Here is a 15,791-nt window from a genome sequence, read left to right as displayed (position 1 = left end):
TTTACCACAGGAAGTAGTTGATGCCAAAAAATTGAATGTATTCAAGAGGCGGCTGGATATGGCACTTGGGGCGAATGGGATCAAAGATTATGGGGAAAAAGCAGGATTAGGCTATTGAGTTGGATGATCAGCCATGATTATAATAAATGGTGGAGCAGGTTGTAAGGGCCAAATGGCCGCCTCCTGCTCCTATCTTTTATGTTGCATCTTTCTCCCTTTCAAGTGCACACTCATTGAACTCAACCATATTTTGATCACTTTTGGATAAATGTCCGCAAACTATCAGGCTGATCTCTAAGTCTGACTCATTACTTGTTAGTGAATTTAATGTGACCTTCTTGTTTGTTGATTCTTGGATATACTGCTGTGGAAAACTATCCTCGGCAAACTGAAGAAATTTAATAAATTTCCAACGTGTGCTAGTCTATCTAAAAATTAAAATACCTCATTAAATTCACTCTGCCTTTGCTACAGGCTTGTCCAATCTCAGCATTTATAAAAGCTACCACTTTACAGCTATTATCAGGGGACTTGTAACTCCTGCTACAACCTCAAGACCTTTCTAAGCATTACATCTCCTAGAGTCATAGAGGTTTACAGCATGGAACAGGCCCTTCGGCCCAACTTGTCCATGCTGCCTTTTTTTTAAAGCCCTAAGCTAGTCCCAATTGCCTGCATTTGGCCCATATCTCTCTATATCTTCTTACCCATGTAACTGTCTAAATGCCTTTTAAAAGACAAAATTGTACCCGCCTCTACTACTACTCTGGCAGCTGGTTCCAGACACTCACCACCCTGTGTGTGAAAAAATTGCCCCTCTGTATACTTTTGTATCTCTCCCCTCTCACCTTAAACCTATGCCCTCTAGTTTTAGACTACTCTGCTGCTTCCCTCTCATTCTCTGTCATCATTGAAGTGACTTCATCCTTAATCGTTCAGGCAATCCCTCCTCTAGCATTTCCCATGGGACGGCATAGTGGGTAGCACTGTTGCCTCACAGCGCCAGAAACTTGGGTTCGATTCCCGGCTTGGGTCACTGCCTGTCAGAGTCTGCACGTTCTCCCTGTGTCTGCATGGGTTTCCTCTGGGTGCTCCAGTTTCCTCCCACAGTCCGAAGCTGCATCTGTTAGGTGCATTGGCCATGCTAAATTCTCCCTCAATGTACCTGAACAGGCGCTGGAGTGTGGTGACTAGGGGATTTTCACAGTAACTTCATTGTTCTCCCCATGTCTGCATGGGTTTCCTCTGGGTGCTCCGGTTTCCCCCCACAGTCCGAAGCTGCATCTGTTAGATGCATTGGCCATGCTAAATTCTCCCTCAGTGTACCTGAACAGGCGCTGGAGTGTGGTGACTAGGGGATTTTCACAGTAATTTCATTGTAGTGTTAATGTAAGCCTACTTGTGACACTAATCAATAAACTAAAACTTTATCTTTCCTGTAGATCTTATAACCTGAGATATTTAATTCCCAGTCCTGACCATCTTGAACACACGTTTTCATTATGGTTACCATTTGTTCCTTTTCCTCAATGCATTTATATAAAGAATGCTTATTTGGGCCAAATTTCTTTCCTGTCTCATATAGGTGCTAGTGACCTCTTCCCTATGCAACTCTGACTTGTTTACCTCCCTAACCTGTTTATTCCTGTTTGTAGGTAATAATATTGATGTTATAATCCTTGAACGTCTGTCCTTTTATTAAGTTTCTGGTTTCGGGTACTCTTCAAGCAAGACCTTGTGCCTACTCTTTCCAGTGTTATTGTTCCCAAAGTGGATTATCATGACTGGATCCTTCCCCTCTAGTATCCATTTAAGCTAGTTTGATATTGAAGTACCTGGCACAAGTAGATAACAAATTGTGTGGGACTCCAGATTCTGCTTACAAAAGATGCCATTTGTTCCTTAACTATGGATCTACTACATATAATAAATGCAAATTATTGCGGATGTTGGAATCTGAAACCAAAAGAGAATATGCTGGAAAATCTCAGCAGGACTGGCAGCATCTGTAAGGAAAGAAAAGAGCTGACATTTCGAGTCCAGATGACCCTTTATCAAAGCTTGATAGGGACTCTGTTCCTATCAATCAACCTAATCAAAACTTGCATGACTCTGTATACCTAGTCTAAAATCCCAGGAGAACTTAAATATACAAAAGGTCTATTAACTCTACAAAGTAACACATTCCAAGCAAAAATCAATTATTAGACAGCATTCTTAGCTTCAGCTGCATGTTTTCCCAGATAAATTGACTCCTGTAACAAAACACTGCCTCTTAAAGAAACTACCTTAAACGTGAAATATATCAAATAACACTCTATCATCACAGTGACCTAACTGAGTTATCCAAAATTGATGGGCCTAGATAGAGTAGTCAGGAAAGTCCCATTTCTCCAAGATGAAAGTTCCTTTACCAGATTTAAGATGATAGGAAGAAGGATGAGAGGGAACATGAGGGAAAATATTTTCAGGAGGTAGTCATGGAACTTGGAGCGGGAAGGTAAAGATCCAGTTGTTGTGGTCCACGTAGGTACCAATGACATAGGTAGAACAGGAACAGAGGTTCTGCTAAGGGAGTATGAACAGCTAGGAGCTAAATTGAAAAGCAGAACCAAAAAGGTAATGATTTCTGGATTACTACCTGAGCCACGAGCTAATTGGCACAGGATCAATCAGATTAAGGAGGTAAATGCGTGGTCAAAGATTGGTGCGGGAGGAATGGGTTTGAATTCAATATGCACTCATGCAGGTGAACTGGGAAAATCAGTGGCACCAGTATTGGGGAAGAAGGGATCTGTTCCGATGGGACGGTCTTCATCTGAATCATGCTGGGACCAGAGTCCTAGCGAATCATATAACTAGGGCTGTAGGTAGGGCTTTTAAACTAAATAGTGGGTGGCGGGGAGGGGGGGAGCTGATGGGAGTTATGTACAGGCCCCCTAGCAGTAGTCAGGATTTGAAGCAGAAAATAAATCAGGAGATAGAAAAGGCATATAAAAAAGGCAATATTACAACAATCATGGGGGGACTTCAATATGCAGGTGGACTGGGAAAATCAGGTAGGTAGTGGATCCCAAGAAAAGGAATTTGTGGAATGTCTAAGAGGTGGTTTTTTGGAGCAGCTTATGACAGCCTACTAGGGAACAGGCAATTCTGGATTTGGTGATGTGTAATGAGGCAGACTTGATTACGGAACTTGAGGTGAAGGAACCCTTAGGGAGCAGTGACCACAATAAGATAGAATTTGCCCTGCAGTTTGCGAGGGAGAAGCTGGAATCAGATGTAATGGTATTACAATTAAATAAAGATAACTACAAAGACATGATGGAGGAGCTGGCCAGAGTTGATTAGAAAGGGAGCCTAGCAGGAAAGACAGTGGAACAGCAATGGCAGGAGTTTTTGGGGGTTATTCGGGAGACGCAACAGAAATTCATCCCGAGGAGGAGGAAACATGCTAAGGGGAGGAGGCATGTTTCTCCCCTCCTGACGGAGGAGAAACATGGCTGACGAGGGACGTCAAGGACAGCATAAAAGCAAAAGAAAAAGCATACGAAGTGGCGAGGTTAGTGGGGAGCCAGAGGATTGGGAAGCCTTTAAAAGCGAGAAGAGGAGAGGACAACTAAAAAAGCAATAAGGGGGAGAAGATGAAATATGAGTGTAAGCTAGCTAATAATATAAAAGAAGATAGGAAGAGTTTTTTTCAATATATAAAAATAGACATTGAACCACTGGAAAATGAGGTTGGAGAAGTAATAATAGGAAACAAAGAAATGGCAGAGGAACTGAATAGTTATTTTGCATACGTCTTCACGGTGGAAGGCACTAGTGGGAAATCAGGGGGCACAGGTGAGTGTAGTGGCATCATGAAGGAGAAGGTTCTGGGGAAACTGAAAGGTCTGAAGGTAGATAACTCATCTGGACCGGATGGACTACACCCCAGGTTTCTAAAAGAGACAGCTGAGGAAATTGTGGAGGCATTGGTGGTGATCTTTCAGGAAATACTGGAGGCAGGGAGGGTCTCAGAGGACTGGAAAGTAGCTAATGTAACACCGCTGTTTAAGAAAGGAGGGAGGCAGCAGACGGGAAATTATAGGGCTGTTATCCTGACTTTGGTCATTGGCAAGATTTTAGAGTCCGTTATTAAAGATGAGATTGTGGAGTACTTGAAGTGCAGGACTGAGCAGGCTTCGTCAAGGGGAAATCATGTCTGACAAATCTGTTCGAGTTCTTTGAGGAGTTAACAAGGAAAGTTAGATAAAGGAGAACCAGTGGATGTGGTTTATTTAGATTTCCAGAAGGCCTTTGACAAGGTGCGGCATAGGAGACTACGAGCCCATGGTGTTACGAATAAGATCCTGGCATGGATAGAGGATTGGTTCACTCGCCAAAGACAGAGAGTGGGGATAAGGGGGTCTTTTTCAGGATGGCAGCTGGTGACGAGTGGCGTGCCTCAGGGGTCGGTGCTGGGACCACAACTTTTCACAATATACATTAACGATTTGGAACAAGGAACTGAAGGCACTGTCACTAAGTTTGCAGATCATACAAAGATGTGTAGAGGGATAGGTAGTATTGAGGAAGCAGGGGGGCTGCAGAAGGACTTGGACAGGCTAGTAGCGTAGGTAAAGAAGTGGCAGATGGAATACAATTTGGAAAAGTGTGAGGTTATGCACTTTGGAAGGAGGAATGGAGGCATAGACTATTTTCTAAATGGGGAAATGCTTAGTAAATCAGAAGCACAAAGGTACTTGGGAGTCCTTGTTCAAGATTCTCTTAAGGTTAACGTGCAGGTTCAGTCGGCAGTTAGGAAGGCAAATGCAATGTTAGCATTCATGCCGAGAGGGCTAGAATACAAAAACAGGAATGTACTTCTGAGGCTGTAGAAGGCTCTGGTCAGACCCCATTTGGAGTATTGTGAGCAGTTTTGGGCCCTGTATCTAAGGTAGGATGTGCTAGCCTTGGAAGGAGTCCGGAGGAGGTTCACAAGAATGATCCTGGAATGAAGAACTTGTCGTATGACGAACGATTGAGGACTCTGGGTCTGTACTAGTTGGAGTTTAGAAGGATGAGGGGGATCTTATTGAAACTTACAGGATACAGCGAGGCCTGGATAGAATGGACATGGAGAGGATGTTCCACTAGTAGGAAAAACTAGAACCAGAGGGCACAACCTCAGACTAAAGGGACGATCCTTTAAAACAGAGATGAGGAGGAATTTCTTCAGCCAGAGAGTGGTGAATCTGTGGAATTCTTTGTCGCAGAAGGCTGTGGAGGCCAGGTCATTGAGTGTCTTTAATACAGAGATAGATAGATAGGTTCTTGGTTAATAAAGGGATCGGGGTTATGGGGGAAAGGCAGGAGAATGGGGATGATAAAAATATCAGCCATGATTGAATGGTGGAGCAGACCCGATGGGCCGAGTGGCCTAATTCTGCTCCTATGCCTTATGGTCTTATGGCATTTGTAATTCACTGCCCGAATTGCTGTTTGAGGCTGAAATACTCAGCTCATTTAAAATATATCTGGATCTGCATTGCTGTAACCTGCAAGCTCTAGACCAAGTGCTGGAAAGTGGGATTGAAATCATCGTCATAGAATCTTTGCAATGTACATGGAGGCCATTCGGCCCATTGATTCTGCACCGACAACAATCCCACCCTATCCCTGTAACCCCATGTATTTACCCTTCTAATCCCCCTGACACTAAGGGACAATTTACCATGGCCAATCCACTTAATTCGCACATCTTTGGAGTGTGTGAGGAAACCGGAGCACAGGAGGAAACCCACACAGACACTGGGGGAATGTGCAAACTCCACATAGACAGTCACCCAAGGCCAGAATTGAACCCTCATCCCTGGCACTGTGAGGCAGCAGTGCTAACCACTATGCCACTGTTCCTCCCTAAAATGAATAGTTAGTTTCTGTTTTGGCTGGCATAGACATGATGGGAACTGGAGCAGCGGCTTGATGACCTTAGTCTAGTCAGGGAGAATGAGAGACAAATAGACATGAGTTATAGGCAAGTAGTTACACCGGGGCCCCAGGGGGAAGACACGTGGGTCACAGTTAGGAGGAGTAAAGGTCATAAGGGTAACGTACCAGAGAGTATTCCAGTGGCTGTCTCTCATAATAGGAAGGGCTCGGCGACAGGTGTGAGAGGGGAGGGGAGTGAGCAATTAGTGGAGGGGTCACCTGTGGTTGTTCCCCTCCAAAACAGGTATATTTTGGATAGTGTGGAGGAGGATGACTCTCCAAGGATAAGCCACAGTGACCAGGTCACTGGCACAGAGTCAGGCTCTGTGGCCCGGAAGGGAAAGAGAGGGATTAGGAGAGCAATAGTGGTGGGGGACGTGTCGGTTAGAGGCACGGACAGGCAATTCTGTGGGTGCGAACAGGACTCCAGATGGTAGTCTGCCTACCTGGTGCTGGGATACTGGACGTCTCCGAGCGGATAGGAGGCATATTAAAAGGGGAGGATAAAGAAACGGATGTCATTGTACACATTGGTGCAAATGACGTAGATAGGAAGATCAGGGGGATCCTACGAGAGCAATTCAGGGAGTTGGGAAATAGGCTAAAAAGTAGGGCCTCCAGGATGGCAATCTCTGGGCTGCTCCCAATGCCTAGGGCCAGTGAGGCTATCAATAGGGAGATAGTACAATTGAACGCTTGGCTAAAGGACTGGTCCAGGAGGGAGGGCTTCATATTCCTGGATCACTGGGAATTTTTCAAGAGAGGTTGGCACCTGTACAAGAAGGACGGGTCACAACTAAATTGGAAAGGCACGACTATCCTGGCTGGGAGTTTTGCTGGTGCAGTTCGGGTGTGTTTAAACTAATATGGCAGGGGGGTGAGGCTCAAAAAATTATGTCTACAAGTGTAGAGGCTGGGGACGAGCTTGGGGCCAGGACAAGGTTGGCAAAGAGGAAGAGCACTCTCGGGGAGGATGACCTCACTGGGCCTGGAGGTCTGGTGTGCATCTACTTCAATGCAAGGAGCGCAGCAGGTAAGACAGACGAACTTAGGGCCTTAATGCTTACGAGGAATTTGGATGTGGTTGCGGTGACAGAGACTTGGTTGAAAGAGGGACAGGACCGGCAGCTGAATATTCCGGGATACAAATGTTTTAGGCGAGACAGAGGAGGGGCCAAAAGAGTTGGGGGAGTAGCAGTATTAGCTAGAGAGCATATTACAGCGGTGCAGAGGGAGGACAATTCAGAGGGGTCGCGTAACGAGTCACTGTGGGTGAAGCTCAGAAACAGGAAGGGTGCAGTCACTATGTTGGGGGTGTACTACAGGCCCCCCAACAGCCCAAGGGGAGTGGAAGAACGGATATGTCAGGAGATAATGTCTAGGTGCAGGAAAAATAGGGTTGTTGTAGTGGGAGACTTTAATTTCCCTGGTATAGACTGGAAATCATGTAGGACTGCGAGCCTGAATGGGGAGGAATTTGTAAAATGCGTACAGGAAGGTGCTTTGGAACAATATGTAGATAGCCCGACTAGAAAGGGGGCTATACTGGACCTAGTACTGGGGAATGAGCCCGGTCAGGTCTTCAAAGTTTCGGTAGGGGAACATGTGGCAAATAGTGACCACAATTCTGTTAGCTTTAGGATAGTGATGGAAAAGGATGAGTGGTGTCCCAAGAGTAAGGTGTTGGATTGGGGGAAGGCTAACTTTAGTGGGATTAGGCAGAAATTGGCAGCTGTTGATTGGGAGAGGCTGTTTGAGGGTAAATCCACATCTGGCATGTGGGAGTCTTTTAAGGAACAGTTGTTAGGGCTGCAGGATAGGCATGTGCCTGTAAAAAAGTATAAGAAGGGTAGGATTCGAGAACCGTGGATAACCAGGGAAATTGAGGGACTGGTCAAAAAGAAAAGAGAGGCGTACGTTAGATACAGGCAGCTAAAAACAGAGGGAGCTCTGGAGGAGTACAAAGAAAGTAGGAAAGAACTCAAACGAGGAATTAGAAGGGCAAAAAGGGGTCACGAAATGTCCTTGGCAGACAGGATCAAGGAGAATCCCAAGGCATTTTATTCATACGTTAGGAACAAAAGGGTTGTCAGGGAAAAAATCGGACCTCTCCGGGACAAAAGTGGGGAATTATGCTTAGAGCCCAAAGAAGTAGAGGAGATCCTAAATGAATACTTTGCGTCGGTATTCACAAAGGAGAGGGATGTGTTGACTGGGAGTGTCTCGGAGGGGAGTGTTGACCCGTTGGAGAAAATCTCCATTACAAGGAAGGAAGTGTTAGGTTTTTTAGAGAATATAAAGACTGACAAATCCCCAGGGCCTGATGGAATCTATCCAAGGCTGCTCAGGGAGACGGGAGATGAAATCGCTGGGCCTCTGACGCAAATCTTTGTCTCGTCACTGACACAAGTGAGGTCCCAGAGGATTGGAGGATAGCTAATGTGGTCCCGTTATTTAAGAAGAGTAGGAAGGATAACCTGGGAAATTATAGGCCGGTGAGCTTGACGTCTGTGGTGGGGAAGTTGTTGGAGAGCATTCTTAGAGATAGGATGTATGTGCATTTAGAAAGGAATAATGAGAGGGCATGGGATCCAAGGGGCTGCTGCCCTGTGGATCCAGAACTGGCTTGCCCAAAGGAGGCAGAGAGTGGGTAGAGATGGGTCTTTTTCTAAATGGAGGTCGGTCACCAGTGGTGTGCCCCAGGGATCTGTTCTGGGACCCTTGCTGTTTGTCATTTTCATAAATGACCTGGATGAGGAAGTGGAGGGATGGGTTGGTAAGTTTGCCGACGACACGAAGGTTGGTGGGGTTGTGGATAGTCTGGAGGGATGTCAGAAGTTACAGAGGGACATAGATAGGATGTAAGACTGGGCGGAGAAGTGGCAGATGGACTTCAACCCAGATAAATGTGTCGTGGTCCATTTTGGCAGGTCAAATGGGATGAAGGAGTACAATATAAAGGGAAAGACTCTTAGTACGGTAGAGGATCAGAGGAACCTTGGGGTCCGGGTCCATAGGACTCTAAAATCGGCCTCGCAAGTGGAGGAGGTGGTTAAGAAGGCGTATGGTGTGCTGGCCTTTATCAATCGAGGGATTGAGTTTAGGAGTCCGGGGATAATGATGCAGCTATATAAGACGCTCGTCAGACCCCACTTGGAGTACTGTGCTCAGTTCTGGTCGCCTCATTACAGGAAGGATGTGGAAAAGATTGAAAGGGTGCAGAGGAGATTTACAAGGATGTTGTCTGGATTGAGTGGCATGCCTTATGAGGATAGGCTGAGGGAGCTCGGTCTTTTCTCCTTGGAGTGACGTAGGATGAGAGAAGACCCAGTAGTGGTATATAAGATGTTGAGAGGCATAGATCGGGTGGACTCTCAGAGGCTTTTTCCCAGGGTGGAAATGGCTGCTACGAGAGGACACAGGTTTAAGGTGCTGGGGGGTAGGTACAGGGGAAATGTTAGGGGGAAGTTTTTCATACAGAGGGTGGTGGGCGAGTGGAATTAGCTGCCGTCAGTGGTGGTGGAGGCAAACTCAATAGGGTCTTTTAAGAGATTCCTGGATGAGTACATGGGACTTAATAGGATGGAGGGTTATAGGTAGGCCTAAAAGGTAGGGATATGTTCGGCACAACTTGTGGGGCCGAAGGGCATGTTTTATGCTGTAATTTTTCTATGTTTCTAAACTCATTAACGATAGTCAGCATGGTTTTGTGAGAGGGAGGTCATGCCTCACTAACCTGGTGGAGTTTTTTGAAGAAGTGACTAGGATGGTTGACGAGGGAAGGGCCGTGGATGTCGTCTATATGGACTTTAGTAAAGCGTTTGACAAAGTCCCTCATGGTAGGTTGGTGCAAAAGGTTGGATCTCATGGGATAAAGGTGGCGAGATGGGTGGAGAACTGGCTTGGTCACAGAAAAAAGTTTAACAACACCAGGTTAAAGTCCAACAGGTTTATTTGGTAGCAAAAGCCACACAAGCTTTCGGAGCTCCAAGCCCCTTCTTCAGGTGAGTGGGAATTCTGTTCACAAACAGAGCATATAAAGACACAAACTCAATTTACATGAATAATGGTTGGAATGCGAATACTTACAGCTAATCAAGTCTTTAAGAAACAAAACAACGTGAGTGGAGAGAGCATCAAGACAGGCTAAAAAGATGTGCATTGTCTCCAGACAAGACAGCCAGTGAAACTCTGCAGGCCCAGGCAACTGTGGGGGTTACAAATAGTGTGACATGAACCCAATATCCCGGTTGAGGCTGTCCTCGTGTGTGCGGAACTTGGCTATCAGTTTCTGCTCAGCGACTCTGCGCCGTCGTGTGTCGCGAAGGCCGCCTTGGAGAACGCTTACCCGAATATCAGAGGCCGAATGCCCGTGACCGCTGAAGTGCTCCCCAACACTTCAGCGGTCACGGGCATTCGGCCTCTGATATTCGGGTAAGCGTTCTCCAAGGCGGCCTTCGCGACACACGACGGCGCAGAGTCACTGAGCAGAAACTGATAGCCAAGTTCCGCACACACAAGGACGGCCTCAACCGGGATATTGGGTTCATGTCACACTATTTGTAACCCCCACAGTTGCCTGGGCCTGCAGAGTTTCACTGGCTGTCTTGTCTGGAGACAATACACATCTTTTTAGCCTGTCTTGATGCTCTCTCCACTCACGTTGTTTTGTTTCTTAAAGACTTGATTAGCTGTAAGTATTCGCATTCCAACCATTATTCATGTAAATTGAGTTTGTGTCTTTATATGCTCTGTTTGTGAACAGAATTCCCACTCACCTGAAGAAGGGGCTTGGAGCTCCCCAGGTCGGTGGTGACGTTCACGAGGGGTCATAGGTTCAAGGTGAAGGGGGGGGAGGTTTAATACAGATATCAGACGGACATATTTTACACAGAGGGTGGTGGGGGCCTGGAATGCGCTGCCAGGCAAGGTGGTGGAGGCGGACACACTGGGAACGTTTAAGACTTATCTAGACAGCCATATGAACGGAGTGGGAATGGAGGGATACAAAAGAATGGTCTAGTTTGGACCAGGGAGCGGCGCGGGCTTGGAGGGCCGAAGGGCCTGTTCCTGTGCTGTGTTGTTCTTTGTTCTTTGAAAGCTTGTGTGGCTTTTGCTACCAAATAACCCTGTTGGACTTTAACCTGGTGTTGTTAAACTTCTTACTGTGTTTACCCCAGTCCAACGCCGGCATCTCCACATCTTGGTCACAGAAGACAGAGGGTGGTAGTGGAAGGGTCTTTTTCCGGCTCGATGCCTGTGACTAGTGGTGTTCCGCAGGGCTCTGTATTGGGACCTCTGCTGTTTGTGATTTATATAAACGATCTGGAAGGTGCTGTAACTGGGGTGATCAATAAGTTTGCGGACGACACGAAAATGGCTGGACTTGTAGATAGTGAGGAGCATTGTCAGAGGCTACAGAAGGATATAGATAGGCTGGGAATTTGGGCAAAGAAATGGCAGATGGAGTTCAATCCAGATAAATGCGAAGTGATGCATTTTGGTAGAAATAACATAGGGGGGAGCTATACGATAAATGGCAGAACCATAAAGGGTGTAGATACGCAGAGGGACCTGGGTGTGCAAGTCCACAGATCCTTGAAGGTGACGTCACAGGTGGAGAAGGTAGTGAATAAGGCATATGGCATGCTTGCCTTTATAGGACGGGGCATAGAGTATAAAAGGTGGGGTCTGATGTTGCAGTTGTATAGAACGTTGGTTTGGCCGCATTTGGAATACTGCGTCCAGTTCTGGTCACCACACTACCAGAAGGACGTGGAGGCTTTAGAGAGAGTGCAGAGGAGGTTTACCAGGATGTTGCCTGGTATGGAGGGGCTTAGTTATGAGGAGAGATTGGGTAAACTGGGGTTGTTCTCACTGGAAAGACGGAGGATGAGGGGTGACCTAATAGAGGTGTATAAAATTATGAAAGGCATAGATAGGGTGAACGGTGGGAAGCTTTTTCCCAGGTCGGTGGTTACGTTCACGAGGGGTCATAGGTTCAAGGTGAAGGGGGGGAGGTTTAACACGGATATCAGAAGGACGTATTTTACACAGAGGGAGGTGGGGGCCTGGAATGCGCTGCCGGGCAAGGTGGTGGAGGCGAACACACTGGGAACGTTTAAGACTTATCTAGATAGCCACATGAACGGAGTGGGAATGGAGGGATGCAAAAAAATGGTCTAGTTTGGACCAGGGAGCGGCGCGGGCTTGGAGGGCCTAAGGGCCTGTTCCTGTGCTGTATTATTCTTTGTTCTTTGATGGGCTGAATGGCCTCTTTCTGTGCTTAAGCTTTTCTATGGCTCTGAAGACTCCAACTGGTGCTGAATTTTTCACTTTAACACTCTCTTTGCTCCTAATATGACAATGAGCTGAATTCATTAAATATTGCTCTATTATAGTAATATTTTGAATATAAGCATATTAAGTCATGGCTCTTTTGTGATTTCTTTGATTACCTGCAGTTTGTTCACTTCACTGTTTCATACAGGGAATCATTTACATACAAACAGAAATTTAGTTCTTGTATCAAATGGTATTTTAAGGAGAAATAATAACTTGGAACAGTATTCCTAATGTATCCTCCTTTGCCATAAAACCATGCCATGAAAAGATTAATGATTGAGAATGTGTATTTGTCTTTAATCAATCGAGCAGCCAAAGAGCCTTGAACATTACCTGAATTTGGAAGACAGCAAACTCCTCACTCACCTCAAGACATGCTTAGCAATGAGTAAGCTCCCCTATGACTTGTGGTTCATGCAGTGTTTTGCAGGCTGTCTACCTGAATCCAGCCTTCAAAGGTAGGTGTTCTGTTACATTAGTAATTATAATGTACCTTCATTTATAATAAAAATGAATTGATATACTGCATTAAATAGGTGGTTTTATGGGTGGAATGGTGAAGTTTGCCAATGACATTGTGATTAGCTTCTATTTCATGAGAAAATCCATGTACTGTCCAATGCTATCCTGTTCTTGAAAGATAGTCATGTTTTATAAACCAAGAAATTCTCTTTGACGTACAACCATTGCTGTCAAGTGAGGTAGCCAGTTTTTACTTAGCAAAATCCCATAAATAGCCATGCGATAAATGACCACTTAATTCTTGTTGGTGGCAATTAAGGGAGCATTATTGACCAGGAGTTCTGCTTTTAAAAAAAGTGTCATACAATCTTTTAATGCTGACCTAAGTTTATGATGGTATCTGTAATGCCTTGCTTGTAAGAAGGCATCTCTGATAATCCAGCAGTCCCTAAAAACTACACTGAAGTTTGGATTAGGTGTAAAAGTCCTGGAGTGTGGCTTGAACCCATAAACTCCTGGATCAAGTTTGGATGATACATTTCCTTGGTAGTCAATTTTATATCCAGCACCATCTGGTGTGAAACTTATTTGTCTTGTGAGTCCATATAACTCTTCCTCAGAGATGTTCCAGGATTTTGATTCTGTGAACAAAGAAAGAGTACCCTTGTTAGTTCCGAGTCAAGATGGAATGTGACTTAGTGGGCGACTGGATGATTGACTATCTTTCCATGATACATTTGTTCATGGGATGTGGGCTTCGCTGCCTAGGTCAACATTTATTACCCCCAATACTTTCCCTTGAGAAGATATATGCCTCGTTGAACTGCTGAAGTCCATCTGGTGTAAGTAGACCCATAGTGCTCCAGGGAGCTCCAGGATTTTGTTCCAGCGACAGTGAAGGAAAGGCAATATATTTCCAGGTCAGGATGGTGAGTGACTTGGAGAACTTCCAGGTGGTGGTTTTCCCATGTATCCTTTTGCCCTTTTAGATGGTAGGAAGTCATGGGTTTAGCAATTTCTGTCTCAGGAATCTTGGTGAGTTCCCGCAGTGCATCTTGTAGATCATGTACACTGCTGTCACTGTGCATCGTTGGTTGATGGGTACCGATCAAGCGGACTGCTTTCTCCTTGATAGTGTCAAGTTTCTTTGACTGTTGTTGGAGCTGCATTCATCCAGATAAGTGTTCCATCACATTCCTGACTTGGACCTTGCAGACAGTCTTTAGGAAGTCAGGAGGTGGGGAGGCAGTGGCGCACTGGTATTGTCACTGGACTAATAACTCTCGTTTAGCATTTAGACGAGCACTTGAAATGCCATAGCCTACAAGTGCTGGAAAATGGGATTAGGATAGATAGGTGCTTGACGGATGGCACAGATGGGCCAAAAGGTCTTTATTTGTACTGACATTCTGCACCTTTTCCAGCTTCAGTGCCCTCTCCAAGTGGCCTTCAACATGAAGGAGTACAGATTCATCAGACTGGGGAGGGAGGATGGAGAAGAATTTCCTTGCTTATATTTGACCTGATGTCAAGAGACTTCATGGGGTCTAGAGATGATGTTGAGGACTCCAAGGGCAACTCATTCCCAAACATATGCCACTGTGGCCAGGAAATGCTCTGGGGATCCGGGTTTGAATCCCACCATGGCAGATGGTGGCATTTGAATCAACTAAAATAAATAAAATCTGGTAGTGTCCTGGGATGAATAGAAAACTGGTTAGCAGATAGGAAGGAAAGAGTTGGCATAAATGGGTCTTTTTCTGATTGGCAGGCAGTGACTAGTGGGGTATTACATGGGTCTGTGCTGTGATCCCAACTGTTCACATTCTGTATAATGATTTGGGAGAGGGAACTAAAAGTATTATCTCCAAGTTTGCAGATGATACAAAGTTGGGGGAGAGGGTGAATTGTAAGGAGGATGCAGAGATGCTTCTGCGTGGTTTGAACAGGTGAGTGAGTGGGCATATACATGGCAGATGCAGTATAATGTGGATAAATGTGAGGTTATCCACTTCGATAGCAATGATAGGAAGGCTGATTATTATTTGAATGGGTGTAAATTGGAGAGGTGGAAACTTAGCAAAACCTTGGTGTCTCATACATCAGTCGCTGAAAGTAAGTACGCAGGTCCAGCAAACAATAAAGAAGGCAAATGATATGTTGGCCTTCAGAGCGAGAGCATTTGAGTATAAGAATAGGGATGTTTTACTGCAATTGTATAAAGGATTGGTGAGGCCACACCTAGAGTATTGTGTGCAGTTTTGGTATCTTTATCTGAGGAAGGATGTCCTTACAATAGAGGGAGTGCATGCTGATTGTTGGGATGACAGATCAGTCATATGAGGAGAGACAAAGTCAATTAGGATTATATTCACTGGAGTTTAGAAGAGTGAGAGGGGATCGCTTAGAAACTTATAAAATTCTAACAGGGTTGGACAGGGTAGATTCAGAATCAATGTTCCAGATGGTGGGGGAGTCCAGAACTAGGGGTCAAAGGTTGAGGATAAGGCGTAAACGTTTTAGGACTGAGGTGAGGTTAAATTTCTTCATCCAGAGAGTGGTGAATCTATGGAATTCGGTACAATAGACAGTAGTCGAGGTCAAAATGTTGTGATTTCAAGAAGAAATTAGATATAGCTCTTGGCTAAAGGGATCAAGGGATATGAGGGAAAGACAGGATCAGGGTATCGATTTTGACGATCAGCCATGATCAAAATGAATAGCAGAGCAAGCTCATAGGGCCAAATGGCCTTTTTAAATTCATTTGTGGGACATGGGCGTCGCTGGTTGGCCAGCATTTATTGCTCATCCGTAGTTGCTCTTGGAGGACAGATGAGAGTCAACCGCATTACTGTGGCTCTGGAGTCACATGTAGGCCAGACCAGTTAAGGACGGCAGTTTTCCTTCCCTAAAAGACATTAGTGAACCAGATGGGTTTTCCTGACGATCAACAATGGTTTCATCGTCATCAATAGATTCTTAATTCCAGATTTTTTTTTATTGAATTC

At 45.3% G+C, this 15,791-nt stretch overlaps 1 protein-coding gene across 22 annotated transcripts in view; it reads left to right on the top strand.

Annotated features, from left to right (window-relative positions):
• The window catches only part of tbc1d7 (TBC1 domain family, member 7), a 104,903-nt gene that overhangs the window by 67,881 nt on the left and 21,231 nt on the right, over positions 1 to 15,791 (top strand). For all 22 annotated transcript variants that reach the window (XM_078240870.1, XM_078240956.1, XM_078240962.1 and 19 more), the window contains one exon: positions 12,634 to 12,779. In XM_078240870.1, coding sequence (XP_078096996.1) covers positions 12,634 to 12,779 — 146 coding nt within the window. The remainder of the gene's footprint in view (positions 1 to 12,633; positions 12,780 to 15,791) is intronic.

This window comes from Mustelus asterias, chromosome 2, assembly GCF_964213995.1.
Source record: "Mustelus asterias chromosome 2, sMusAst1.hap1.1, whole genome shotgun sequence".
Lineage (NCBI taxonomy): Eukaryota > Metazoa > Chordata > Chondrichthyes > Carcharhiniformes > Triakidae > Mustelus > Mustelus asterias.
This window is presented reverse-complemented; position numbering and strand designations above follow the sequence as displayed.